General features: G+C 39.8%; 1 protein-coding gene across 1 annotated transcript; it reads left to right on the top strand.

Annotated features, from left to right (window-relative positions):
* The first annotated feature begins 676 nt into the window (after positions 1 to 676).
* CYBRD1 (cytochrome b reductase 1) lies at positions 677 to 17349 on the top strand. The gene is made up of 4 exons (XM_075180651.1): positions 677 to 946; positions 11502 to 11710; positions 13925 to 14079; positions 15954 to 17349. Exons 1-4 carry the CDS (start codon positions 760 to 762, stop codon positions 16249 to 16251), a joined length of 849 nt encoding a protein of 282 aa, XP_075036752.1. The 5' UTR covers positions 677 to 759; the 3' UTR covers positions 16252 to 17349.
* Positions 17350 to 27548: the final 10199 nt, after the last annotated feature.

Below are 27548 nucleotides of genomic sequence, written 5' to 3'. Positions count from 1 at the left end.
AGCCCATACTGACCGGCCTAGTGCCGGTTTGGCTGGCAAAGCCTAGTTCTGGTAAAAGTCGGATTTTGTTAGTATCAGCACTAGTATTGTAGGAATGGATTTGCGCCCCACTGTTTTTTGTTATTTATTATTAATTTATCTGCCTGACTAGGCCGCTGAGACTGATCACATAAAGTGTATCAGGCGCAGCAGCCCCGTAAGGCAGACAAAGTAGTATCTTACTAAGTTTGCACAATTTACCTGCTATTCTGAGTCACACTTATCTAAAGCTACGTGTGACTCTGAATCCTGAGCAAATTGTGGGATGCAATTTACACTTAGGCTGTAAGTGTTAATTACGTCCGACTCTGCATTAGCCACTAAAGTGAATTATAGATGCATGTCTGTGTGCAAACTTACAGTTAATAGTTTAAATAACTAAACCATCTACAATTTTTAGATGTATAAAATAAAACGCTATTTTACTTTGTGGCTGTGCTTGTATGATATAACCTAATGACTTCCTAGAAGTTCGTTTCACTGCATTAAATACTGTTTTGAACAAACTTTGTAACTGACACTTTAATTAGGATGAAACTTAGAGGTGCTTTGGGACCACAGCCAGACCTAAGTTGCACAACACATTCTTCCACTGTTATTTTAACAGAGTAAATCCTCCCAGGGAGTGACCCTCCTCCATCCACTCTCCTCCTATCTTCCATCAGGGAAGGAGGTGTGGGCCCTCTGCAGCCACTACACACAGAGCATGGACTGCTAAACATGGAAGGTTACATAAGTTTCCTGTTCTTCCTTGTGTCTTCCCTGCTGCTGGGCTTCATCCTGGTCATCTTTGCTTTGGTCTGGGTTTTCCACTACAGCGACGGGCTTGGATGGGATGGAGGCAATCCTGAATTTAACTGGCACCCCGTACTAATCATCACAGGCTTCATCTTCATCGAAGGCATTGGTATGTGCTTTGCAGAAGGGGCTTGAATAAAAGTGAAGGACCTGGTGTTATTACTATTAAGTACCAGATTGCAAGATCTACCAGATGAGGAATAGTGTGATTGTGTAACTTTTACACCAGTTTCTGCATCCTGAGACCCTGGCAGGGCATAGAAAGCGATCACTGGGACTTGTAGTTCCACAGCTGCAACAGAGCCACAGAATGTAGGACTCTGTTCTACATTGGATAATACAGAATGCAGCATGTTCAAACTCTCTTTTTTTTAAACCAAAATTGTAACAGTTTTATTTTCCATCAATTCAGGACAGCCACTTATACTAGGATACATTACACAGAGTAGCTGTTGTCACAATCCACACCACACGCAACATCTGGCAGGAAATTGGAGCTCTGGGGGTTTAACATAGTTAAACTTTGTTACAGATTTACTCCAATATTCCTTCAGGCGCTACAGATTATACACTTAATTTGGTCTGTAGAATTTTACAACAGGAAAAAACATAATACCCGTCACTTTTATATCATATAGCCTTATTATTCATATATGTATTTTTTTTTAAATTATCTTAATGTTTAGATGCCAGCTCATGTATCTATGATTCTTTCTGAGCTACACTATCTTTACATTACATATACCTGCCAACCTGTTTCAATATCACAGTGGAATTTTAGTATACTTCTATTTTGTTATCGACCTATTTCTCAATTGCAGTAATGTGGGTTGTATCAGTTAATTGGCGTTTAAAATGACTTTGTTATTGTTCATTCATGTAACCAAGGTTATTGCAGTTGGAATATAAGAACTGGGAAAAGCAGTAGACTATAATTACACTGCTTAAATTGAGTTAGAATGACAGGTATGAATATCATTACCAGCAGGACACAATCCAGGTTCCTCTCAGATTGATTGCGATTGGCAATCTGTGGTGGTCACTGGCATTGCATGCTTAAAGCTGTCTGGAAATAAAATAGTTAAAAGACATATCTACTTGAAATAGGACTTTGTATTATTCTGTAGATTGTCCGTGCAGTGCAACCCTACAAGTGGGAGCTCTTGTAAGCTTAGGGTTTTCAGACCACTCAGCTTAAAGTAAACATCAATATTTAGCACATGATCAACAATGGCAATATGAATGCCATCCCAATACCAATGGCAATTCTACATACCCACTGCCATTTGAAATGCTTTTTGTTTTTATTAGTGTTTTGTATAGCTCCAAATGTGCTGAAACAACAATTGTGTGAAAATGGGACATACAGCGTTCAGCAAAATGCTAACACAATGCAAGTAAAGCGCAACTGTTAATTAACTTTCTTGAAACAATTATAGGGATTGTGTGCCCTAGAGTGAGCCATTTAGAAATGAAAAAAGTTCAAAGTTTCATTGAATGAGAAAAAAACCATGAAGGGCTGTGTTAAGAATCTGCTGTTCAGTACAACCCTCCACCATGGATAATCTTTGAAGTAATAGTGGGCACGACCACACATATTGCTCTAATATCCTGCTAACACTGTAAATAAACATGTAAGAATTAATGATCCTTCCCACACAGTATACACACTATGAAGTCATGGTCAACTGCGCTTAGATGTCAACCTGACCTGTTTCACCTGGGAGTAAGCTGCTCCCATATTTACCACTAATTATCCTGCTGACTTTACCCTGCAGGGACACTTATAGTAGTAATAATATATTAATATTAAATGCAAGGTGGATATGCAAGAGTTAAAGTCTTGTTTCATAGAAATAGAAACCTTGACAATCTTTGAATTATTCCTAATAAGTCCAGTCCTATTAACAGAAAAAAGTAATCTATATAACCTGTAATCTCACAAGTAGATCTGTTACTACTATATACATTTGGGGCTTCTATTCATTTGGTTGTGCAAGGTTTCCTTATAGTCAACAGATGTTATTATTACTGTAGCTGCTCATTAAATGATTTAGGGAAGTATTTTTCCCTGTACGGAAGTATCTCTTATCGCTGCAGTAAAAGTTGCATTTTCGTAGCAATTTAGCAATTTAACCCTCAGATGGCCTTAGCTGTACAGTCATGGCCAAAAGTTTTGAGAATGACACAAGTATTGGTTTTCACAAAGTTTGCTGCTTCATTGTTTTTAGACCTTTTTGTCAGATGTTGCTATGGTATACTGAAGTACAATTACAAGCATTTCATAAGTGTCAAAGGCTTTTATTGACAATTACTTTAAGTTTATGCAAAGAGTCAATATTTGCAGTGTTGACCCTTCTTTTTTTAAGACCTCTGAAATTCGCCCTGACATGCTGTCAATCAAGTTCTGGGCCACATACTGACTGATGGCCGCCCATTCTTGTCTAATCAATGCTTGGAGTTTGTCAGAATTTGTGGGTTTTTGTTAGTCCACCCACCTCTTGAGGATTGACCACAAGTTCTCAATAGGATAAAGGTCTGGGGAGTTTCCTGGCCATGGACCCAAAATTTCAATGTTTTGATCCCCAAGCCACTTATTTATCACTTTTTCCTTATGACAAGGTGCTCCATCATGCTGGAAAAGGCATTGTTCGTCACCAAACTGTTCTTGGATGGTTGGGAGAAGTTGCTCTTGGAGGATGATTTGATACCATTTTTTATTCATTACTGTGTTCTTAGGCAAAATTGTGAGTGAGTCCACTGCTTTGGCTGAGTAGCAACCCCACACATGAATGGTCTCAGGATGCTTTACCGTTGGCATGACACAGGACTGATGGTAGCGCTCACCTTTCCTTCTCTGGACAAGTGTTGTGGTCAGAAAGGGGTCAGAAAGGGGATTCATCAGAGAAAATGACTTTACCCCAGTCCTCAGCAGTCCATTTCCTGTACATTTTGCAGAATATCAGTCTGTCTCCGATGTTTTTGATGAAGATAAGTGGCTTCTTTGCTGGCCTTCTTCACACCAGGCCATCCTCCAAAAGTCTTTGCCTCACTGTGTGTGCAGATGCACTCACACCTGCCTGCTACCATTCCTGAGCAAGCTCTGCACTGGTGGTGCCCGATCCAACAGCTGAATCAACTTTCGGAGGCAGTCCTGGTGCTTGCTGGATGTTCTTGGGTGCCCTGAAGCCTTCTTCACAACTATTGAACCTCTCTCCTTGAAGTTCTTGATGATCCGATAAATGGTTGATTTAGGTGCAGTCTTACTAGCAGCAATATCCTTGCCTGTGAAGCCCTTTTTGTGCAAATCAATGATGACTGCACATGTTCCCTTGCAGGTAATCACGGTTAACAGAGGAAGAACAATGATTTCAAGCACCACCCTCCTTTTAAAGCTTCCAGTCTGCTATTCTAACTCAATCAGCATGACAGATTGATCTCCAGGCTTGTTCTTGTCAACACTCTCACCTGTGTTAACGAGAGAATCACTCTTCATGAGTATATGCAAATTGCCATCATAAAAACTGAGGCAGCAGAATTTGTGAAAAATAATATTAACATAACATTCTCCAAACGTTTGGCTATGACTGTAGAGTCCATGCTGGAAAAAGTTAAGCTTTTCAAAAACCCCATACCAAGGGAGGACTGGCAAATTTTAGGCCCGGGGCAAGTCTCGGCTCAGCAGCCTATTAGGAACATTTTAAAAGAAAAAAAAAATGCAGGTGGCCCAATGATTCAGCCCAAAGTCCACTATGGGACCGTCCCGGGGGGCTACTGCCCCCCTTCCCCCAGCCAGCCTCTGATCCCCATAGAGGACGGTGGTATAGTGCATTACTTTGGTTAACACAGGACATATCTGTGACATGTTTATGTTTTGCCTACTGACCAATGCTGATAATGCTATTCATTTACTCTAATCATTTTAGGAAAATAAATTAAGTTGGCACAACCATCATAATAGATCTAACATTGTTTTGATAACAATATTGCCTGCTAAGTAGAATCATTGAAAGCATTATTGTTACTTATATGAACACAAGTTATGAAGAAATGTGTGTGATTACAAAATACTGAATTGCATGCAGCAAGCATGCAAACGTGACGGGAAATGACGGCAAATATCTCTAGTGGGAGGATTGCACACATTGTCAACAGATGATGGCATTTAATGGATCTATTTCTGTTGTATTGTTTATTCTGTTTCTGTTGTATTATTTGCAACTTTCAGATAAATAAGGTTCTACAGAAGTTATCTGTAAGGGTTAAACATGGTTCCAACCATCCATCTCCTGACGCAGCAACTGGAATAAAGCCGTTCTCATCCCATATACCCAAAACGTGCACTTTAACTTCTAATTGAGCATAGCGTTTACTATAAAAGTCAAATATTGTCACGTAATAGGATGGATCATCCCAGTTTTATATATGTTAATGGTTTCCGAAACTGCTGCAAAATATTTCATACAACCTGTTAGGAATAGTAGCACAAAATTTGTGTTTGTTTTTTTTGTATTTGTATTTGGTTTTCTGAACACATCTTGTTGTATTTTGTGGGGTAAATGCCTCCAGAATGTCTAAAAAGTTATTTTAATGCAAGTAAAAACACTAGTAAGAATCCATGTTAAACACAGACATGTCTGACATTTTTTTTCACTAGTTTTAAAAAACCCACTGGTGTGTATGTGGCCGTATGCTGGTGGGATGTCTAAGGGAGCTCTCACTGATGCTGTGTTGGTTCAGATGTGCACAGGACCCTATTGAGGATTAAGGTGCCTTTAATGTATATTAATGGCCGCATCTCCCCCCATTAATTATCATCCCTTATCACAATGATAAAGGATGACCCAATATCGTCCTGGGACAGCGCATTCGTTAAGAGGCTGTCCCAGAGATGACTTAACTTTTACAATAACTCCATGATCTGACCCAGAACCTTGAACTTATTCTTACCTGGTATCTGAGGCAACAGGGCTGTATAGTCTTTATATTCTAAATATAACAATCAGCCAAAACATTAACACCACTGACAAGTGAAGTGAATAACATTGATTATCTCATTACAATGACACCTGTCAAGGGGTGGGATATATCAGGCAGCAAGTGAAGAGTCAGTTTTTGAAGTTGATGTGTTTGAAGCAGGAAAAATGGCATAAGAATCTGAACGACTTTGACAAGGGCCAAATTGTGATGGTGAGATGACTGGGTCAGAGCATCTCCAAAACAGCAGGTCTTGTGGGGTGTTCCTGGTATGCAGTGGTTAATAGCTACCACAAGTGGTCCAAGAAAGGACAACTGGTGAACTGGTGACAGAGTCATGGGCGCCCAAGACTCAATCATGTTCGTGGGGAGAGAGGGCTAGCTTGTCTGGTCCAATCCCACAGAAGAGCTACTGTAGCACAAATTGCTGTAAAGTTCTGTGATAGAAAGATGTTAGAACACACAGTGCATCACAGCTGGCTGTGTCTGGTGCTGTGTCACTGCAGGTCAGTCAGAGTGCCCATGCTGACCCCCGTCCACCACCAAAAGCGCCTACAATGGGCACGTGAGCCTCAGAACTAGATCATGGAGAACAGGGAAGAAGGTGGTCTGGTCTGATGAATCATATTTTCTTTTCCATCAAGTGGATGGCCAGGTGCGTGTGCGTCTTTTACCTGCGGAAGAGATGGCACCAGGATGCACTATGAAAAGAAGGCAAGTCGGTGCAGCCAATGTGATGCTCTGGGAAATGTTCTGCTGGGAATCTTAAAGGATCTGTTACTAACTTGATGGCGCCAGATACTACAGGACACCTCTGTGTTGTGGAGTCCATGACTCGACGGGTCAGAGCTGTTTTGGTGGCACAAAAGGGACCTACACAATATTAGACAGGGGGTTTTAATGTTGTGGCTGATCGGTGTATTTTGCTCATTCAGGTAAGAGAGAGAGACTGCATGCATATAAGACACAGGTTCCAGGGATGAACACAGGAGGCTTGTTGTCTTCCCCCTGGGTCAGTTCTTGTGCAAGAGATTAGGGCCATAATAGGACGAAGCTTTGACCTGTGAAACTTCCAGTCTTCCTTTTACCCTTATTTAAAGGTATCACTGAGGAGTATTTGAGCCCATTATTTTCCCAAACCAGGTGACATAACGTTCAATGGGAGCATTGTTTGCCTGGTCAGATCTAGAGGCACTACATCCTTCCCGAACCTTCTCAATGCCTAAGACGTTTCTCTATCTTGTCCTAAGCTGTGTAGGACTAATGTATAACTCTACTTTGCCAGCAACCAGGACAAGCTAAGAAATGACTTATGACTTATATGCAGTAAACACAGATTTATTGGCAGATTTATCAAAAGGCAAAAATCCCTACTGCCTATGGTAAAATTACGTTTGAAGCAGCCTTCATTATATCAGTAACACAGTTCACTTAATTTAGTCACCCATCTTGTTTTCAAATACAAGGTTTTTTTTTCAACTACTAGTATCCATTTAAAATAGCAAAGCACCAAAGATGCCAATTAAAATAATAATATTTTTTAAATTCTCTTTATTTTCAGTGTACAAACAGAACACAGAGGGGATAAACAAAATGCAAATCTAATAGTAATACACAGTAAATATAAGATGATATATTGTTGGACAAAACATAGTAATTGTAGTATGATAATACAGTTAACTTATAATTATTAATCAGAAAGCAATTAGGCAAACATTCAGTTGTGTAAATTTGTATGAAAGATAAAAGAAAATCAAAAGAGGTAGAAAGGATGGTAGCAGGTGAGGAGAGGGGTGGGGTAAAATGGGTTTGGATGGATAAAGGGGACTTCCTACGTGATATCTTATGCATACTTGGGAGATCCGGGGTGAGGTGGGCATGTGGGGACGGGACTCGGGAAAGCACTTAATTTGGCCTCACCCCTTAAATGGTCATCACAATTTCAAGCCTATTACTGAAGGGGGTGGGGCCACGATGATTCGTGAATAATGACATAAGCTCTGCCCCCTCCACTTAACTAATGAGGTGGCCATGAACCGGGAGGTTGTCCTGCGCTCCCGGGAGTCCAGGAGGACTAGAAGAAATCTGGGAGTCTCCTGGAATGGCAGATATGATCTTGGAATACCAGGTTTCCCAGATCTTATGGTAATTTTTAACTTTATTGTTTTGAAGACTAGTGAAATACTCCATTTTGGAAACAAGCCAGATGCCTAAAATTTATTTTACTGGCAATTTCCAAAATATTTACTGACTGTTAGCATTTTTTCAACTGACGCGTTAAAACGATGTTTCAAAGTCTATCCAAAACTGAACTATAACCACTATTAACAATACAGTTGTCCTCATGGATTTAAAATAAATGATTTAGAATCCTGAACTATCACAAAAACATTTTTATTGCACTTCTGTGTGTATTATTTTAGTGACAGGATCTAATTTGTTTTATTTACTGACAACTACTTAATTTTTACTGATAGTTTTAAATTTTACCTGTTTTACTGACAGTAAATTTACTGACAACTATCAAAACTCCAAGGAGCCAATAGCTCTGAACTGGAGGGCACACTGCATGGACCTCACATGTGTCCAAAATGTAAAAACAAAGAACTGAAAACAGACTAATATCAGACTGACCACAATCCCATGAAAGTTCCATAGAATTCTTCAAGTACACAAGGTGAAAACATCATTTAGTTCTTTATCAATCTTGGAAACCGTTCAAGCTCCTTAGTGTGAACAAATATTTTCCCAGCTCATGTGAATATCAGTGATAAGGAGTCTGTGATGGGGAGTTGTATTTATTCATCATGTTATAGTATTCCTGAGTCGGCTGAATCTGTTCTCCACACTTTTATCTGCCCTTTGTAACGGATACTAATTGTTTTCTGACTAATTGTACAAAGCAGGTCATAAGGTTATACCTCTCATAGGTTACACCATGTTGTTTGCTGATTATTGTGGCCAGTGTACTGTATACGGAGAATGGTACTAGGGCAATAGAGAATGATCATGATATTATGTGATCAAAACAACCTAAAATATATACCTGGCTGCTATACCTAAGTCTTCTTAAAGTGCTCCTGTTACAGATGACCAATGGAGGCAGCCATTTTGTGGGTGGGATTACTATTCAGAGGAAATTAGCATATGGATTTGTTAGGAACAAGTACTTACTGCAGTGCATTCCAAACTTTCTCAGCTAGAGGCACCATTAGAGTCGCAATAATTTTGTCAAGGCACCCCCATGGCAAAATAATTACCAAGTAGTCCCCCGGCTTGATTACCACCAGTCCTGGCCACGGCACCACTGTGAGATCGCACGGCAGCCCAGGGACCCGCGGTGTACAGTTTGTGAACCACTGACTTAGTGAATACAAGAGAGGTCTAATTAGTTTTTAGTGGGGCAGTGCTTCAGTGACTGATTCCAATCAGACTTTTAGGCTACTTACTGGCTTAGCACTCAAAATAAATGTCTCAGCTGTGGCATAAAACAGAAGAAAAAAGACAAATTTTAAATTTGCCAACATTGTATTACACATTAGTAGTAGCTGCCATGAAAATAGTCTCCCAGTCTGGAGTCTCAGGATCAGAGATCAAAATGTATTACATTGGCCCGACACTTGCAGTAACAGTGGTAGATATACAGGTAGTGAACATAAAAAGGAAACACCAATATAAAGTGATTTAAGGAGGACGATGGGCCACCATGTACCATACCATTGAGTTTACTAATATCTAGAATTGTTCAGCATCATTCTTACACAAAAGTCACTTAACTGATGTCTAGTCGATGGTGGTGAAAACATTAACTCATGCGTCAGAATATCCCATAAATTCTCGATTGAGTTCAGATCTGGTAACTAAGAAAGCCATGAGGTTTGAATAACATCAGTGTCATGCTCCTCAAACTATTGGGTGACCGCACATGCTCAATTGATGGGGGCATTGTCATTCTGAAAGACAATCCTCCCATCAAGGGAGGGCTGGCAAATTTTAGCCCAGGGGCCAAAACGCGACTCAACAGCCTATTAAAAACATTTTAAAGGAAAACAATGCAGGTGGCCCAATGACCCAGCCCAAGGTAGTCCACTATGGGACTGGCTGGGCGGGGGGGACAGATTCCCCTCTGCCCCCAGCCCAACCTGCCCCTGCCTCTCATCAGGAAAGACTTACTACTAATATGGAGTGAAATGATATCTTATTATTATTAAGTAGTGATCAGCATTGACCTTGCCTTCTAAGAGAATGACTGCACCCAAACCAGGAAAAGGTGCCCCACAAGATTACTGTACTACCAGGACTGTTGGGAACAAGCACTCAGGGCTACAGAGCTGTAGGTTGGTGCCACACGTACTATCGTTTATTTATTGAGAATATGGTCAAGGCTGATTCATGGGAAAAAAGTCAACAGAGATATTGAAGAATCTATTGTATGGATTGACATGAAACCTCTCAAGATTGCAGTGATTGCAGAGGGTCATGCTGCTTTGCTATAATCTTGTTCTGTATTTTAGTCATAAAGCATTTGTGTGTGCTTCAACCCTTAACACCAAGGAGAAAATTTCTCAAGGCCGTAGAGAGCAATGTCTGTGTCCTGTAACATTCCTTATGAGGATTGCAGTATTTCCCTGTCTGAGAGAGAATTTATTTTATATTCACTAACGTACCTCTTTACATGCTGAACATACTGGTCCTTACAGCATTCCTGCTCCTAGGTCTTCATGAACTGAAGATCAAGGTACATGGGATTTGTAATATACATTACGAGCAGGTCAGTATATTTGTAGACTGTGCACATACATCCAGCTGTCCTGATTTAGGGACCTGACTGCCAGGAATGTCCCTTTCACAATGGGACTGTCACATGAATTACCTGCACTCCTGTGCTGCTGATTCCCCTGACTCTGTGTACAGGTCAGCACTTCCTGGTTCAGGCGGGCACATGATTGTAGCTGGAAGGTGTGTCTCAGATTATCATTATGGACTCTACTGTGTGCGGCATCTCTTTAGTGTATCTGACCCGGTGCTCCACTGATTGCGGCCTAGGATTCTTCTGTGAGTGCTGTGTCTTCAGCTAATTAATCTTACTTGCTTCGCTGTACATCTCTGCTGCTACAGAGTCTGTGCTCCTTGATTCAGCCTTGGTATCCTATCACCTATCACGTCAGAGGGCTAACCTAAGGGCCGCAACCTGCAAACCTTCAGCAGCAAATTTCATCCCGCCTTGTGGTGGTTCTTGCTGAAGACCAAGGGGTTCGTTAGAGTCCGCGCCTTGGGAAGGCCTGCACTAACTCTGACTGATAGAAGTTCTCTGTGAATGTGACAGGGACACACTGCAATACATTTTTATGGTAAGGGAGTGGAGAGTGTATTTTTCTTTTTGGGAACGCCAGGCCTCCAAGGAACATGGCTCTCTCTCATGTGGAGAGACCATAGCCCCAACTTGGCATGGCCATCCCCCAACCACAAAGTACCAGGGCAGTATTAAGAGAATGTGGTATGTGGTGTGTTAATGCTTAGTTAGTTAAACCATTATGCATGTCTCTTTAACAGTAAATAAACAATATTTGGGCGGAGGGAGAATATTTAACAAATTCAGTGGAGGTCTTTAAGTATCATAAGTGTATTCATGTTATTACTACTTTCTGTAACCTCGTGGTCCTGGATCTTTACCCTTTTGTTTCCAGCCATTATAGTGTACAGGTTGCCATGGACCTGGAAATGCAGCAAGGTGCTCATGAAATGCATACACGCTGGTCTGCACCTCACAGCCACGGTTCTTGTAGTGGTGGCGTTGGTGGCTGTGTTCGATTACCACAACGCCAAAGACATTCCCAACATGTATAGTCTGCACAGCTGGGTTGGTTTGACGGTTGTCATCCTTTTTGTTTTGCAGGTGAGTTTTTTTCCTTCCCTTAATGCAGGTCATTTTTCAAAAAATGTTAAAATATTGGATAACTAGATAACATAACCAGGTGATATTGAAAGATATCTTGTAACATGCACAACTCCCTGTGGAGTCGTCAACAACAAACAGAGTGGATGCAGCCATTTTATGGGCAGGACCAATATTCAGCCTATCATTTCATTATGATTTAGTATACACTTGTCAAGTTTTTACACCTTCAGAGGGGAGGTGAAGTGTGGGGACGGAAGGGGACCCAGTCTGTGTCGCAATAATGCAAAAGTGCCATTTTGCCGCAGGCGGTGGAGCCAAAATGACGCAATTCACGTCACGGAAGCACCCACGCCACAGAGTCCGTGAGACCTACCTGGAATTCAGGAGTCTCCCAGGAGTGGGCAAGTATGAATTAGTGACATCCGTGAAACATGAGATTCTGTCATGTCAGTATTTCCTAGTGAATCGGTAGGCTGCATTCTCGTAAAATATTGGTTCAGCCAACAAAATGGCTGGCTCCGCTTCATTTGGGCAGCAGGTCCACTATAAGATGTTTGAATTTGTATGTTCCCTTGAGCTGAGTGCTACTGTCTACTCTTCTGTCCTCAGCTAATTGAGACCCTGAAAGTCTCCCTGCTGTTTTTCTAAAATAGACCCGACAGACTGGAACATTGATGTACATAAAATGCTTATCTTTAGTTCTAACAAATTCCTGGAAAGTTTACAAATATAACATTTAAATAATAATTGGCTAAATTTCCCTTTTGATAACTGCTTTTTAATACTAATTAAGAAAACACTGTATATCTTGTGATGATAGTAGCTTTGGCTATTTTTCTGGACACATTAAATATGTCATTTGTATTGCTACATTGCATTCTGTTATAAAATTGGCAATTACCGACTTTTTGTAATTAAAGTGATAAAATCTTTATGTCGACTCATCAATCACCTGGGGCAGGCCATTTAGTTAGATATAAAATCTCTTATAAAATGTTATGCAGATTTTTTTTTACATACATGTTAGTATAATTATCCCACTTATAACACCATATTTATAGTGTTCCATTCTACATTATATCATCAATAATCATGAGTAGTACAGGTACATGACATAAATTGAAAATGTATCTAATTGAATTAAAAGTACTAAGGTGGCTTTCAGAGTCATTTTGAGAATTGGTTTGGAATGGGGATAATGTTATTTATTCCTTTTCAGAATATGGATTTATGTAAAATCACAGTAAAGCAAAAATGCTAGTTGTCAAGAAACTGCACTCATCTAGACAACAGAACTAATTCTAGTAGACTATTCGATTTGACCACGTTGACGACCCATTGTAAAACATGCAAGCTCCTAAATGATCACCATGTTTTATCAAAAACTAATCCTGTTTACTGAGATTGGCTCATTGAAAAAGAAGTTAAGCATTGATTCGCATTGCTAGGTGTGTGGGATTAGAGAACAATACTTCCACTGAAGTCTGGTCATTCTCCATGTCTACTGTAATACCAGGCTAGTGCAACTTGTGTGTCACCAAAGAGATCACTAATCTGGTCATTCGGGTAATTGTGTTGACTAGCTAGTTGGCAATGTGTGAGGGTAGTTTAACATTAGTGTATGCTGAGGACCAAGCTGTTTGATCATTTCTGAACTAATTGGGGCCTGTTAGAACGTTACTACAGATGGTCCATATCCTCCTTTGCGCGTGATCGTCTGCTGGCCGCATTTATGAACAATGGGGCCTGATTCATTAGTGATCTTATCTTGTGCAAAAGTTAAGATGCTTATTTTTAAGAAGAAACGGGGAGATAAGAGTAAAGTTAAGATGGATTTTCATCTTAACTTAAGAAATTCTTCACTTACGCAGTGGGTTTTGCTTCTTATCTCCCTTTTCTGAGCATGCACAGAGTGGATTTGCTTAAGATAAGCAAAAAACGGCAGATAAGATCACTAATGAATCAGGCCCATGATCATTATCTGACATTGGGATAGTTATCTGGCCATACAAGATTGTATCATTGAAAGATTAAGATTATCAAAGCCTACCTGAGTATTCAAAGCTTATGCGTATTGCTCACATGATTCATGTTACATTGTCCCACGCTGGAGAAGAGTAGCACAAGGTGGTACATACAATCTTGTTAATTGAGTTAAGTTAAATATACTTGGATGCATGCAATTCATTAAGTTGTCATTTTATTTTTCAGCTTGTTGTAAGTATTTTTGTCTACTTGCTTCCAATCACCCCCATTTCTGTCCGAGCGGCTCTAATGCCAATCCATGTCTACTCTGGTCTTCTCCTCTTTGGTGGTGTCATAGCAACATCTCTTATGGGAATCACAGAAAAACTCATTTTTTCATTGTAAGTATTGTGATATACAGGTAAAATAACGCTATTAATAATAAATTACATAAACGATCATTTACACATAATGGAAGAATAAATTAAATCTGCATAAATAATTCTGCATATATCGTCTCATTTCTCTATATATTTGCATTTTGTAATATGAGTGGAAGTTGCCACAATAATTACTACAATACAATGCCAGCTGTAAACGCTAATAGTATATTAACCCTAGACAATTATATACCACAAGTTAACCCGTGCATGATACTCATGCATTCTAGTCAAATCAAGCTACTTAAGGTGTTAAAAAGGTTCTTGTCATGCATTTTGGCCTAGCCCAGGCCTCCTCAGGGGAAGAGCGTTACTTCCCGACGCAAGCGCCCTTTTTTAACGTGGTTTTGTCCACGTCACCACCTCATCATTTTTCTCCATCACCTCATCCTTCATCGCCACATCCTTCATCAAGCTACTTAAGGTGTTAAAAACTCCCCACTGTCACCCCCGGCAACCACCAACCACTCCCAACTGTCACTTCTCCTTCAAGAAATATATAGGTCAGTGTGTAACTCTGCCCAGCAGGTGGCGCTGCAGCTTGTTTTTTTTTTTTTTTTCACACACACCACTAGGCATTTATATAGTAGATCATCAAACTTTGTATAATGTGTATTTATGTTTAAGCATATCATTAAGGAGGGAATAGGTTTTTTTATTTTTTTGTATGACAGTTTAACAGTTTTATTGTTGGTCTTTGCATCTGTAGATGTTCTTGTTTATTGTATTGTCTGTGTAGAGTGATCGCTAATTAGCTGATCCAGTAGTTTAAAATCTAAATGTTATGAAGCAGGATTGTATGTCCACACAAGAGCTTTCTCTTGTTGTGTTCCAAGTGGAATGCAGTGTGAGGAAACCACTGGGGAAATGTATTGCTAAGTCGTGTTGTCTGTGCCAACAGTAAATAGTGTTGGCGTTTTTGACGGTGATCTCTGGGCCACATATGTTAGGGCTGTGTGGACAGCATAAGCGGCACCACAAAGAGGAGATCTATGCATTCCATTTGTAACCTAATTAAAAAATTAGGTTAATTAAGAATTAATTAACTCTTGTGTGGATGTATCCTGCATGGAGCAAGACATATCGTAATGATATCTGAGACCAGACTACTGTGCAAGACATTTGTATACACCTAGTGTACATGCACACACAGAGACACCAAACCATTAAGGCTGATAGAAAAACAAATAACTTGATTTTTAGAATATTAAGACACTTAAAACTGGCAGTGCATTTTGGCGCACAGTGGTGGTCCCAAGAGTCATGAGTAATTAATACCATGAAATCTTCCCTAGCTCACATCCAATCACGTGTCCCGCTCTTTGGTCTGCAGTGCTACTCTATATTCACAAGTCCCATGGGCAATCACTGCCTGGTATAGTAATTGCCTGTAAAGCTGGGTACACACTACAGATAATTCATGCAATTCTCGTACAGATCTCACATTGTTCAGACATTGCACATCGTATCTGCTGATTTGGTTTTATAGAAGTCCTAAAATCACGATCAACGATGGAACGATGTCGGGCAAATGTGGAAGTGTGTACGCACTCACATCCAGCAGTGTAGGCAGATCTCTATAGTGTGTACAGAGTCACGATCTCTGCAGATGGTTATGAGAGATGAAGAGCACAGATCTGATGGTAATTTGTGTAGGTGTGTACGAATGAATCTGCATGATCATGGGGACTGTCAGTCATTTATACGCCTCCTACTCTGGTGGATGGAACTCTAAACTACCATATCATTTTAACAGTAGTGATTTTTCACATGCAATTTCAATTTACATAGCTAATCTTCTTCAACTAACCAAGCCCATTTTTCTATCTTCCAAGGAAAAATCCATCCTACAGTAGTTTACCACCACACGGAGTCTTCGTGAACACTCTCGGACTTCTTATTGCAGTGTTTGGTGGACTGATCATATGGATAACCACTCGACCAGGCTGGAAGCGCCCTCCTGAGCACAGCAATAAGAACCAAAGTCCATTTGGAGTGACTCCTGATGGCACTAATGATGGTACTGCCACCGAGAACAGCAACACGGAGAAGTCTGACATGGAATTAAATAGCGATGCAGCCAGAAAACGGAACTTAAAATTGGATGAGGCTGGACAAAGATCCACCATGTGAGAACCTAATGTCAACGGAACGTCTGTATAGCTGCAAGAGCTTCATTTGGATTTCAGAATTATGCTGTGTTAAACTTAATGTTCAGACCTATATTTTTGTGCATAAAAACTATGATTGTTTACTTTCTGGTGGGGAAGAAAAGCTACATTTCTCTTGAGGAAAATAGGAGCAGGTCAAAGTTGTTTTTATTTTTATTTTACTATACATGAAAAGTTGGTGCAGGGTATTCTTATACAGAACTGGAATTCACATAATATTTTTTGGCGAAATAGTGTCCATTTGGAAAGAGCAATGATGCCACATCTGACATTATATGAATCATTAGCAACATGTATTGTTCTAATTAGATTGAAATGTACTGTATTGGGGCCGCATTAAAATACAGTAGATGACTATACTGAGCCAGACTTAGCCATTCTAACGCCACTGGTTTGAAGGCTCCACATACTTAATGCTTCCCTCTGTGTCAACTACGTTTTTTGTGCGGGGTGTAAATTTTTATTTTCAAGTTAAGAATTGCTTAATAGATTTAAAATCGGCCAAATTATTATTAGCCTTCTGGCAAACCTTTTTTTTAAGCAGAAAAGGAAAGGTTCTTTACATGAGGCCCTTAGGATTATAAACCAGTGTCTGAAAATTGTATTTTAACCCTAGAAGTTAACACAAATACAAATCCATAGACTGAAGTGGAGGAAAATGGTGATTACACTGGAAGTGTGTTAGGGGTATATTTACTAAATTGCGAGTTTGAAAAAGTGGAGATGTTGCCTATAGCAACCAATCAGATTCTAGTTATCATTTATTTAGTACATTCTACAAAATGACAGCTAGAATCTGATTGGTTGCTATAGGCAACATATCCACTTTTTCAAACCTGCAGTTTAGTAAGTATACCCCCTAGTCTCTGTGATTAATCCATTCAGTGGCAAAGGGGAACGGGAACTAGATCAGTAATCCACATTAAAAAAGTAGGAAATGATCCCCTGAAGACAATAGACAACAACTATAAATTGTCTGTTTTCTTAGTATGGAAAACAATACTTTTTAAGATGTAAAAAGGACCCTTTTCAAGTTGTAATAAAATACTTTTTAATAGAATATGGTGTAAACTTGTGCAGTTGTTCCATCACAGACATTTGTATGAAACTTTCAGATTTCTCCACTTTTATAGAATACCCCAGACCAAGGCCTATCCACAAATCTCATGGTATAGTGTTGTACAAGGACAGGGAAAGCTACTGGGACAAACTTGCCTGTGCTTGAAGGAAAGAGATGAACGTTGTTAGTAAACATGTTTTGGGCAGATTAAATTAATTTCAAGATGGTCGATGGTCGCTCAGTACAATGGCAGAAGCCCATTTATTACTTGTGTCCTTACTAGTTGAAGTTCCGTTCTCCCTGTCTGGACACCAGTATGTATATGAGATGGAGGTAAATAAAAATTGTGATCACATAGTGGGGTTAGACTATTAAATCATGGAATTCTATATTGTATGTCTTCTTAACAGGGCCAAGTAACTTACATGGATTTCTCAACGGTCACTTGTAGCCCACGGCTGTCACTAAGACTGTCATGCAGGGCTGGAGAAACAAGAGGCCTGAACCTAGGGGCGGCAAAAGCTGAGAGGCGTCTCTTTCTCAGCACAGGGCATTTAATTTTTTATGAGCTAAGAAAAATCAACTGAGGGAATTAGAAATATCAACTGATAAGAGTTTAACTAAGGTGTAGAAATTATAAATGAACTCAGTGGGAGGATGTTTACTATGGAACATTATTTATCCAAATAAGTGGCAAGATAATACTTCTTCAAACGTTTCTTTTTTTCCCGGTCAACATCTCTTAATGCTTTCATGTGTGCTTCCACATAGAGAACAATTAACTTTGTTTTAATGCAACTCACACATTGCAGAAGGCAGCCCTCGGTGCAGAACCTTAAGGTACAAACACTGAAATTCGGCACAAGATGGGCAGTGCCAGCGGAAGCTTTCTCTGTGCCCTAGGTGGCACCCTCCCGTGTCGTCGGAGATGCCCCATCCCTCCTGCGTTTCGCTCCTCCCTTCTCCCTGCAGCAGCTTACCTTAGCAGGTGTGAGGTGGGGGGTGGCATCCCCTGTTCCTCAGACTGGAAGTTTGCAATAGCCCAGAGCCCCCCTCCCAGAATATCATAGACATGGAGGAGCAGCAGTTGGCATCTTTACAGAGAAGAAGCGGCAGCTACTGCTCCTCCGTGTCAGCGGACGACAGTCAATGTAGGGGTACCACGGGGACATTATAAATACTGAATGAGTGACATACTCTCATACAGTGATAAGGCAACCCCTAACCCTTAGCGCCCTAAGCGATCACATAGGTTTGGCGGCCCTACAAATTTAGACCCAAGAGGGTTTATTAGAGAGAAGTAAGACAAACATGTATAGAATCTGAGCAGTATTTTTACAAATGTAGTGCGGGAAACTCACTTAATTTTTGGGGGCAGAAATCTGTCTGTACCTGTCATCATAGGTGATGAGTTTCATCAATGTTGTCCTTTGTCTGTAGACACTGTCCAAATAAAAGAGAGGCATATTGACACAGGCCTCTCCTGTTTACACAGACTACCCCGGATTTAGCTGTCTTGGAAGCAATGTTCAAGAAGCCATAGGTATAAGTAATTCACACTAGATGAAATCTAAGGAGAAATGTTCTTTCAAGGACTCTCGCTACCTTCATAACTCTGTCATGGTGCTGGTCCTGGCTACAATGTGCTCATGAGAATATTTGTATACTGCATATCATTTAATTCAGAGATGTACATAGAATGTGTTTTGCATTCTCCATGCCCAGCCAGGCCTAAAATTTTGCTTTGTTGCCTGAGAGACGAATGCTCCACGTCACCGGTTGGTCTGTGCCAATACTGCAATTTGAACTTGAGCCCTGAGAATGAGACATGAGTAAAACTCCGAAGCTCATTGTTTTACAGTCTGTGCACATAACCACTGATCAGGTGCTTTTCCAATTGAATACCTGCTATGCAACACAACCAGTGAGCATTTATCCAAAGTGACAACTGTACAGGACAAAAACATAGATTTCTCCCTCTACCTACTCTAACAGATGTTTATGCCTAAAATCGATCATGGACTGTTGGAAATGGGAGCAAAGACCAACAGGAGGGGGACATACTTTTCAAGTTGTATATAGAACCGAATATGGGAGAACACAAAGGTTAAAAAACTAATAAACTAAATACCAGCTTCAGTCAGACCAAAACAGTGGATACAGCACCACGAAGTCTGAAACACTGATAGGGATTATTTATTGTATTAGCCAAAAAAATGTACCCATAACGCTGTACATATGGCTATTGCCCACTCTATTGGGGTTTCAGCATTGTGGTCAGCTGCTGCCAAATGGACTGAGATTTTGTCTGCCAGTCAATTTCAGGAAAGATCCAATATAATGAAACCTATTGCTACAATTTGGATTAACCATTAAAGTTACTAAAACTAAGTGTTCCCGCTATAACATTTGATTGGGAAATGTGACTCTAAGACACACCCATATACCACAATAATTAAACAAGTGGTAATATTGCAGATTATTATGTATTTATGGTATAAAATATGTGTACTAAATAAAATATTTTATTTGTATTGCTACACTGGACCTTTATACCTGATAGTATAAGTCTAACTGACATGGTGCATCTAGAGACCTTATATAATCTAGCACTTACTTATATTCCTGACTATGGCTTTACCTGTTTGGAGTTTGTATGTTCTCCCCGTGTTTCCGTGGGTTTCCTCTGGGTTGCTCCGGTTTCCTCCCACACTCCAAAAACATACTGGTAGGTTAATTGGCTGCTGTTAAATTGACATTAGCCTCTTTCTGTATATTAGGGAATTTAGATTGTAAGCTCTATTGGGGCAGGGGGACTGATGTGAGTTTTCTGTACAGCGCTGCGGAATTAGTAGCACAATATAAATAGCTGATGATGCTGATGATGATAGGCAGGTTGCTAACCAGCTGAAACTCTAGATGATACTAACATTGATGGTTGTTGAGAGGTGGAAGCGGTTATCAGAAAAATGATAAGGACTTATAATAAGAAACGGACATATAATAAAAACTATGTTTAATTATTTCAAATTTAAACACCATGCCAAAAATCAGTTGTTTTATAGCTCATATTCATGTACATATTGCTTAATATACCAATGAAATTAGTGTATGGACCGTTAAATAACATACATATATAGCAGTTATATTTTAGTAATTTTTTTATATGTTTGCATGTCACATTTTATTGCAAAATAAAATATGTAATTTGTATTTATATTTTTTATACATTGAGTGATATATTCTGTCACGAAGCCCAGCCTGTCCCAGATACAGCATTCTGAACAGCTGGCCGTGACTGGCGTCACCTTAGTCACTTAGCAATGAATACACCTTTTCTGCCACCACAAAGGATTTATTATGGTGCCCTTATGTTCTCCAAAACCACTTATTGATGTTTCACACTTAAATCATCAATAAGGCTTAATTACAAAAAAAAGTTAATAACAAGACATACAATAAATTGCACAAATAAGTTTCAGAAAATAAAATAGGAAATAAAACCAGAGTACTACTTACTAGGTAAGACTTGGGGGTAAATGTATCAAGCTGAGAGTTTTCCGGCGGGTTTGAAAAACCAATCAGATTCTAGCTATCATTTATTTAGTACATTCTACAAAATGATAGCTAGAATCTGATTGGTTGCTATAGGCAACATCTCCACTTTTCAAACCCGCCAGAAAACTCTCAGCTTGATACATTTATCCCTTGGTGTGTGAGGGAACACAATTGAGAAAAATCACACATTTCAGTCTTGATAGACCCCATCATGAAAATGCACACGTTATTGTCTAAGGCAGAAGATTTTAAACCTTTATTTTTTGGATTTACTTACATTCACAGGCATATAGTCCCTTTCTAAGTATGCGCAGTGCAATTTTATGCAAAATACGTATTGGCATTTACGTTCCTTATTGAATCAGGCACAGTAAGCGCAGGCAATAGCAACCAATAAATAGGTGTCCACCTATTTATTGGTTGCTACCACCTGCACATCTTTTGGTATATTAGGGTGGAGGCTGCAATTTTTTAGCTGTAGATTTGCAGACAGGTCATTCTGAAAGATGAGGTTCAACATCAGCTCAAGATCTACTGGTCTCCTACAGCTGATCTAATGTGATTTACTAATAACTGTAAGCTCGCACCAGGAAATAAAGTAGGATAGTCAAGGTTTTATTTAGAGTTAAGGCTGAATGTGAATTAATATATGCCTTATATTGGTAATTGTGCACATACATACCCTCATGCCTCTACCCAACATCCCATCCGTCATTTTTTTTTATGGTAAAAATAGCAAATTGTTAATATAAGGCCCCCGGAGATGGATGAGGGTGTGACGCTCAATGTGGAAGGAATTTAATCTGTCCACATTGGTGTGAGCGGTGTGGAGTAGAGAGTCTGGTTTGAGAAATGGAACAAATGAGATATGTTCCAAACTCTGTAGGAGAGTTGCGTTCGGATGTACTGAGTCTGAGCTCCGAGGGGAGGACATGAAGAGAGCATAGCTGTGAAAGAGAGATGGGAACAAGTGACATTTCCGAGACAGAAATTGGGAAGCAGAGAGAGATAAAAGAAAGTATTATGACAGAGCAAATACCAAATACCTGAATTGGGGAGCACAGTGTCTATAACATGATAGGGTGCTCCAAGAGGAGGATCCTAAAGAAAAAGTGTATGCGGGATGGCGGACCTTGCTATTAAGATTTAATTAGAAGATGTGGAATGAACAATAAAAAACAGTACATAAACATATAAACAATCAACCACAAATGTATACACACTGATGTGTCTACAGGTGTTGACGAAATGTATTAATGAAATGTAGTGGAATAAAAAAAATGATAATAAACATTGGAAATATACCGTATATACTCGAGTATAAGTTGACCCGAATATAAGCCGAGGTACCTAATTTTACCACAAAAAACTGGTAAAACTTATTGACTCGAGTATAAGCCTAGGGTGGAAATGCAGCAGCAGCTACTGGTAATTTTTTTAGATTTATTTATTATTACGTTTTTAATTTACATCTGTATATGCATTTTTATATCATGTGTGTTTTTCAGTTTAATGCTATTTTGTCATTTTGATGTATGCTTTCACCCCCTATGTACATTGTTGTGGAAAATAAGAATATGTATACACATAAAATACAAATAAATTATTAAGTGTGTAAGTTGTGAAATTTGCAAATCTATTACTTGCAGTTTGGTGGGGTTGTCAGTTGTCAGGACTTGAGTTCCAGGGTCACTCTCACACGTTTGCAGCCACTATTAGAAAATATTTTGCACTCAACTGTTTAGCATCAGCAAAAGAAATCCCATACACTCTCTGTAGTGTTTCCTGTGTAGGATCCCCCCTCCAAAAGGCTGACGAGTTCTGTTATGAGATGTGATCTGATGAGGCTAGTGATCAGATTAGCGTGTCACAAGTAGGATCTAATTTGTCATTTCAACGTTTCTAAGCACAATCTAAGAGCAGCTTCCTTACCGCTTGTCGTCAAAGCTCCACAGCCGGGTTTAAAGAGTTCTGCCTACAGCCTTTTCCTTCCCCCGCAGTGGAACGCATGTGCGTTCCACCAACAGGAAGTTCGGCATTTGGAACGCTAGTTTGCGTTCCAAATGCGGAACTTAACAACTGAGGGACCGGACACCAGGTAAGTTCACCCGTGTATAAGCCGAGGGGGCCTTTTTCAGCATACAAAAATGTGCTGAAAAACTCGGCTTATACACGGGTATATACGGTACTTAAAATTCAGAAATAGTTGTCCTCATTATATTGAGAAAAAAACAGTATTTGGCCAGTACACATTGATACAATCATCTAAGATCCTGGGGCCTGATTCATTAAGGTTCTTAAATGAAGAGGATTCTCATTTCAGTCTCCTGGACAAAACCATGTTACAATGGAAGGGGTGCAAATAAGTGTTCTGTTTTACACATAAGTTAAATACTGACTGTTTTTTTCATGTAACACACAAATATCAACTTTAAATTTCAGTGTACAAATAAGCTATCAAGTATTTGTGTGTTACATGAAAAAACAGGCAGTATTTAACTTATGTGTAAAACAGAACACTTATTTGCACCCCTTCCATTGTAACATGGTTTTGTCCAGGAGACTGAAATGAGTATCCTCTCCATTTGAGATCCTTAATGAATCAGGCCTCTGGTATCTATATATATATATATATATATATGTGACAAATGAATGACTTCTTGATCCAGAACTTCAAAAATAGCTGAATAATGTACTTGTTTAAAACAGTCTCACCCACTAGTTGATCTCCTGTTGACAATCTGAAAATGCACCCTCACAGACGATGTTTCCAGAGGATGAACAGAGGGTGAATTAGACACTGTGTGTCTCAGGCTCCAAAATTACTGTTGTAAAGGGAAGACGTCCAAGCTGTTAGGGAACAATTCCCCTGTAGACTTCTGTGTGTCTTCAAAACGCCGAATGTACGGCTGATCTCGGTCTGATGTGCTGGTCCTCATGCAAGTGGAAATTGGGGTGCTGTGTCCACTTATAGAAGGTGAAATCGGTATTGGAAATAATAGTCAATCCAAATAATCTGTTTTGTCCCAGTGTATTTTCAAGTCCATAAGAACATATCCATCTGATGTGTTTCGTCAGCACAGAAGCTAACTTTTTCGAAGTGTCTATGCTGATCCAAGCAGCTGTTGGATACTGAAGCATGAGTGCATTTTAAGAGTTTAAGTGTTTGAGAGAGACTAATGAGCTGCCTAATAATTGCAGCTGAGCATGAGCAGTGGCGCACGCAATGGGGGTTTCTGGGGACCCAGAAACCCCCCCTCGCTAAAAAGTGCCCTACATATCGGCACTGTAGTATACAGCAGCTGCGGCGCTGTCTAAGAAGCGTCCGTGGCGGTGCTGTAGGGCGCTTCTTTGACAGCGCCGCGGCTGCTGTATACTACAGTGCAGCCGAAACGGAGCTGGTCTGGGCCCTGGTACTTTGTAAATGCTCACGCCCTCTCGGCACCCCTGCATGTAAGTGTTAGCTCTTGTGTCAAGTGCCTTCTTCTGCCAGGTTTTAAAGTGATAAAGTGATTCATTCTGCACAAATAACCAAATATCTTTATAAACAATATTATTTATATTGCAATGTGTTTGAAGAACAAAAACAAGAGACTTTGACCTGGCGTTCATTATTGTTACCAGTTAAACACGTATATATTTTTCCACCTGAACTACATCTCTTCTACTGTTATCAAAGCTTTCTGCTTTTGTCTTCTCCTGCTTACTAGACTCAGTCTAGTACCATACAGTCTGGTACCAGTTTGCTACCAGATAAATTAGGGGAGTGGGAAGTAGTACCCGCGGGATGTCTGTACATAGTTTGCCCTTGGTCTCTGCATCCTGATGAAGAAAGCTGCACAATTATGAGCAAAGGCACCAACCATCAATTGCCAGGTGTCTGGCTAAATTGTGCAATTCTAAAATTAAAAAACAATTAAATAAATTCCGTATAAAAGTTAAATCCAAATAAACAGCAGTAAATGGGACAGCAACTCAGTTTTATAATTATTATAATTAATCATACATTAATATATTACATATTATTGAAATGTTTAGCATGACGTGCGCTGCTATTGTACGCCTTTGTACGCTTTTGGAATCTTTTAGTTGATCGGATTTAACCTGCCAAGGTTATACATTGTTCAAATGCCTATAATTATAGTTTTACACACAACTATCTGAACGCCAGGAATGCTAATAAGATACGGTATCTGAAATTCTGGTGCAAAGAGTGACAATGCAGTTTTAACATACAGCTCTGTACTGCTAGGGGAAACATTTAAGAAGAGATGGGGTCAACAGTTTATATTTCACTTTCTAGCAGAGTTCTTTACAGGGCAACCCAAATTTTCCGATATATCCTTGTTTTGTTCTTCAATATGTTTCAATCAAAAGAAATGTTGACGTCTTTATTATTGCTATGGCATGCCTGCATTCTAAAATATTTGGTAGTAAAGCTTAATAGTTTTGCAGATCTGTGCTTAAATTTTCAGTGTTACATCTTACAAGAATTGGTGCTCTTAATTATTATTTTAAATTTATCAAGCAGGATAAGCCCTAAAACATATATAATGTAACTAAAAAATATGATAACAAAAAGTGTAAGAAATTATTTTGCCTTTTTCCAATAGGCTGGGCACCGCAACTTATTGGAGTAACTTCTGATATTTTAAATAGGTCTAAAGCTAAAAAATTCAGCAGTTGGAAGACTCAGGCATGACTGTTGTTGGAGATATGTTGTGAATATCTGACACTACTTCCATAACCATGGAAAGAAAACTAGGGTTACAATGACTGTTTCTATGGTTACAGATGTTGTTGCTAAGGAGTGTCACCAGTGTTGGATTGTCTTGCTGGTAACTTCCAGATGGGCCGTACACATACATAGGTATAATAGAGGGGAAGAGAGGTGTTTTGTTGGCCCCTATTTTCCCTGGTAGGTCCAACATACTCCAGTCCAACAATTAGTAGCAGTTATTCACATATTTGTCAAATGGCAACAGCAGCCATAACTGAGTGCTTCAACTGACTTGGGGCAGAAGTCATACTTCAACTAGCAGAAGTTATGGTAGTATCCAGCAAAATTATTTTAATTCGGCAAAATCACTTTTTTAGCTAGTTTGGTTGGAATTACCCTTTAACATTTACTTATGAGTACTTAAACCCATAGACTTCTTCCATGAGGTGATAAGTGAGAACCTTGTCTCAGTCAGCGGTTGTAGTCAGCATATTGATGCTGAGTACCCCAAGACTTACCCCGACATCTTGACTCCAAACGCCTCCTTTGACGAGTATCGATGACGACTTTTGTCAGTGACGTCATGAATTGGCGCCGGCTTCTTCCTTCATCGGGATTGGTTCAAGTCGCTTTGCAGAACAGTCGTCATCGATACTTGTCGGGAAAGAGGCGTTCGCGGTAAGTCTAAGTCTTGTCGGGAGACTCAGTGTCGATATGCCGCACCACACCCTCAGTCAGCACCATCCGACCCTTGTCCGACACTCCAGGGACCAGATGTGCACTGTCATAATTGATGGCAGGAAGAAGCACAGAGACGCTAGTCACCTGCTCTCTTTCCTACAATCAGTACACTGACTGCCTGAGAGATGTAGAGACAGGGAGGGAGAAATTCTACCTATCCCATAGTTGCCTACTCTCCCGGAATGTCCGGGAGACTCACAAATTTCTGGGAGTTCTCCCCAACTCCCAGGAGAGCAGGCAATTCCCCCTGATCCTGGCCGGCTGTATAAACTAAACGGAGGGGTCAGGACCTAGTGACATCATGGACCCCGCAATGTGGCCCCGCCCCCCTGTTTTTATTGGTTCAGTGTAGTGATGTCTGTTTTGGGGGCATGGCTAATGATGCAATTCTTCGAGCCCCGTCCCCACACACCCACCTGCACCCCGGACCTCCCGGGAATCATCTTGCCCATGTTAGCAAGTATGACCTATCGTGTCCCTTCCTCTAATGTCAGTTCTGTGGTCCCAAAACACTGATTACAGAAAGGAGAATGTGTCTCCAGGTACTGCAGAGCACGGCAAGTGTGCGTGTGCGAGGAGGGGGTTATCATTTAAGTATATATCTATAAACATTTAGTCCATCTAATTAATAGCACTGATACTCTATACCGAAGCTTATAATAAATACTGAGACTTGTAGGAATTAAACAAAACAAGGCATGTATTCATTATTAAAAAGGGACAATGTTAGAGACAAACACGGACACATTTAAACACTTCCATTGCTGAACCATTAGTCTAAACATTTTGCCCTTGACATTCTTAAGTACATTAAAAAAAATAAGTTCGAAATGAAAATAAATAATATTCACCATCATAAATAGTACTTGTTTCAAGCACAGCTTCATAATTTGGGCTTGAAAACAACATGAAGTTGTAATGAAACCCAGTAGCTAACTTGTTAGTATTGCAAAGTGTGGTTTTATTACACTCATGAACATCAGCGGTGCAGCTTATTTCCTGCCCATCAATGGTTCTTTATAAACACTGAACAAAGAGTCACATTCATTGCATTCATTTCATTCCATGGTCAACCTCTTGAGTAAAGCAATGTCCTCTATTCAGCTACACTTTTTGAGGCTTTAACATACAGTAGGAGATTTTAATCAAGTATTAGTGACCCGACTGCCCCTTATACTGA

The sequence above is a fragment of the Mixophyes fleayi genome, chromosome 7, assembly GCF_038048845.1.
Source record: "Mixophyes fleayi isolate aMixFle1 chromosome 7, aMixFle1.hap1, whole genome shotgun sequence".
Lineage (NCBI taxonomy): Eukaryota > Metazoa > Chordata > Amphibia > Anura > Limnodynastidae > Mixophyes > Mixophyes fleayi.
This window is presented reverse-complemented; position numbering and strand designations above follow the sequence as displayed.

Excerpts from the sequence above, each read along its gene's own strand:
- CYBRD1 (XM_075180651.1), top strand. The coding sequence starts at position 760 with ATGGAAGGTTACATAAGTTTCCTGTTCTTCCTTGTGTCTTCCCTGCTG. Across the intron at positions 11,711-13,924 it reads TCATCCTTTTTGTTTTGCAG|CTTGTTGTAAGTATTTTTGT; the intron begins GTGAGTTTTTTT and ends TTTATTTTTCAG. Across the intron at positions 14,080-15,953 it reads GAAAAACTCATTTTTTCATT|GAAAAATCCATCCTACAGTA; the intron begins GTAAGTATTGTG and ends CTATCTTCCAAG.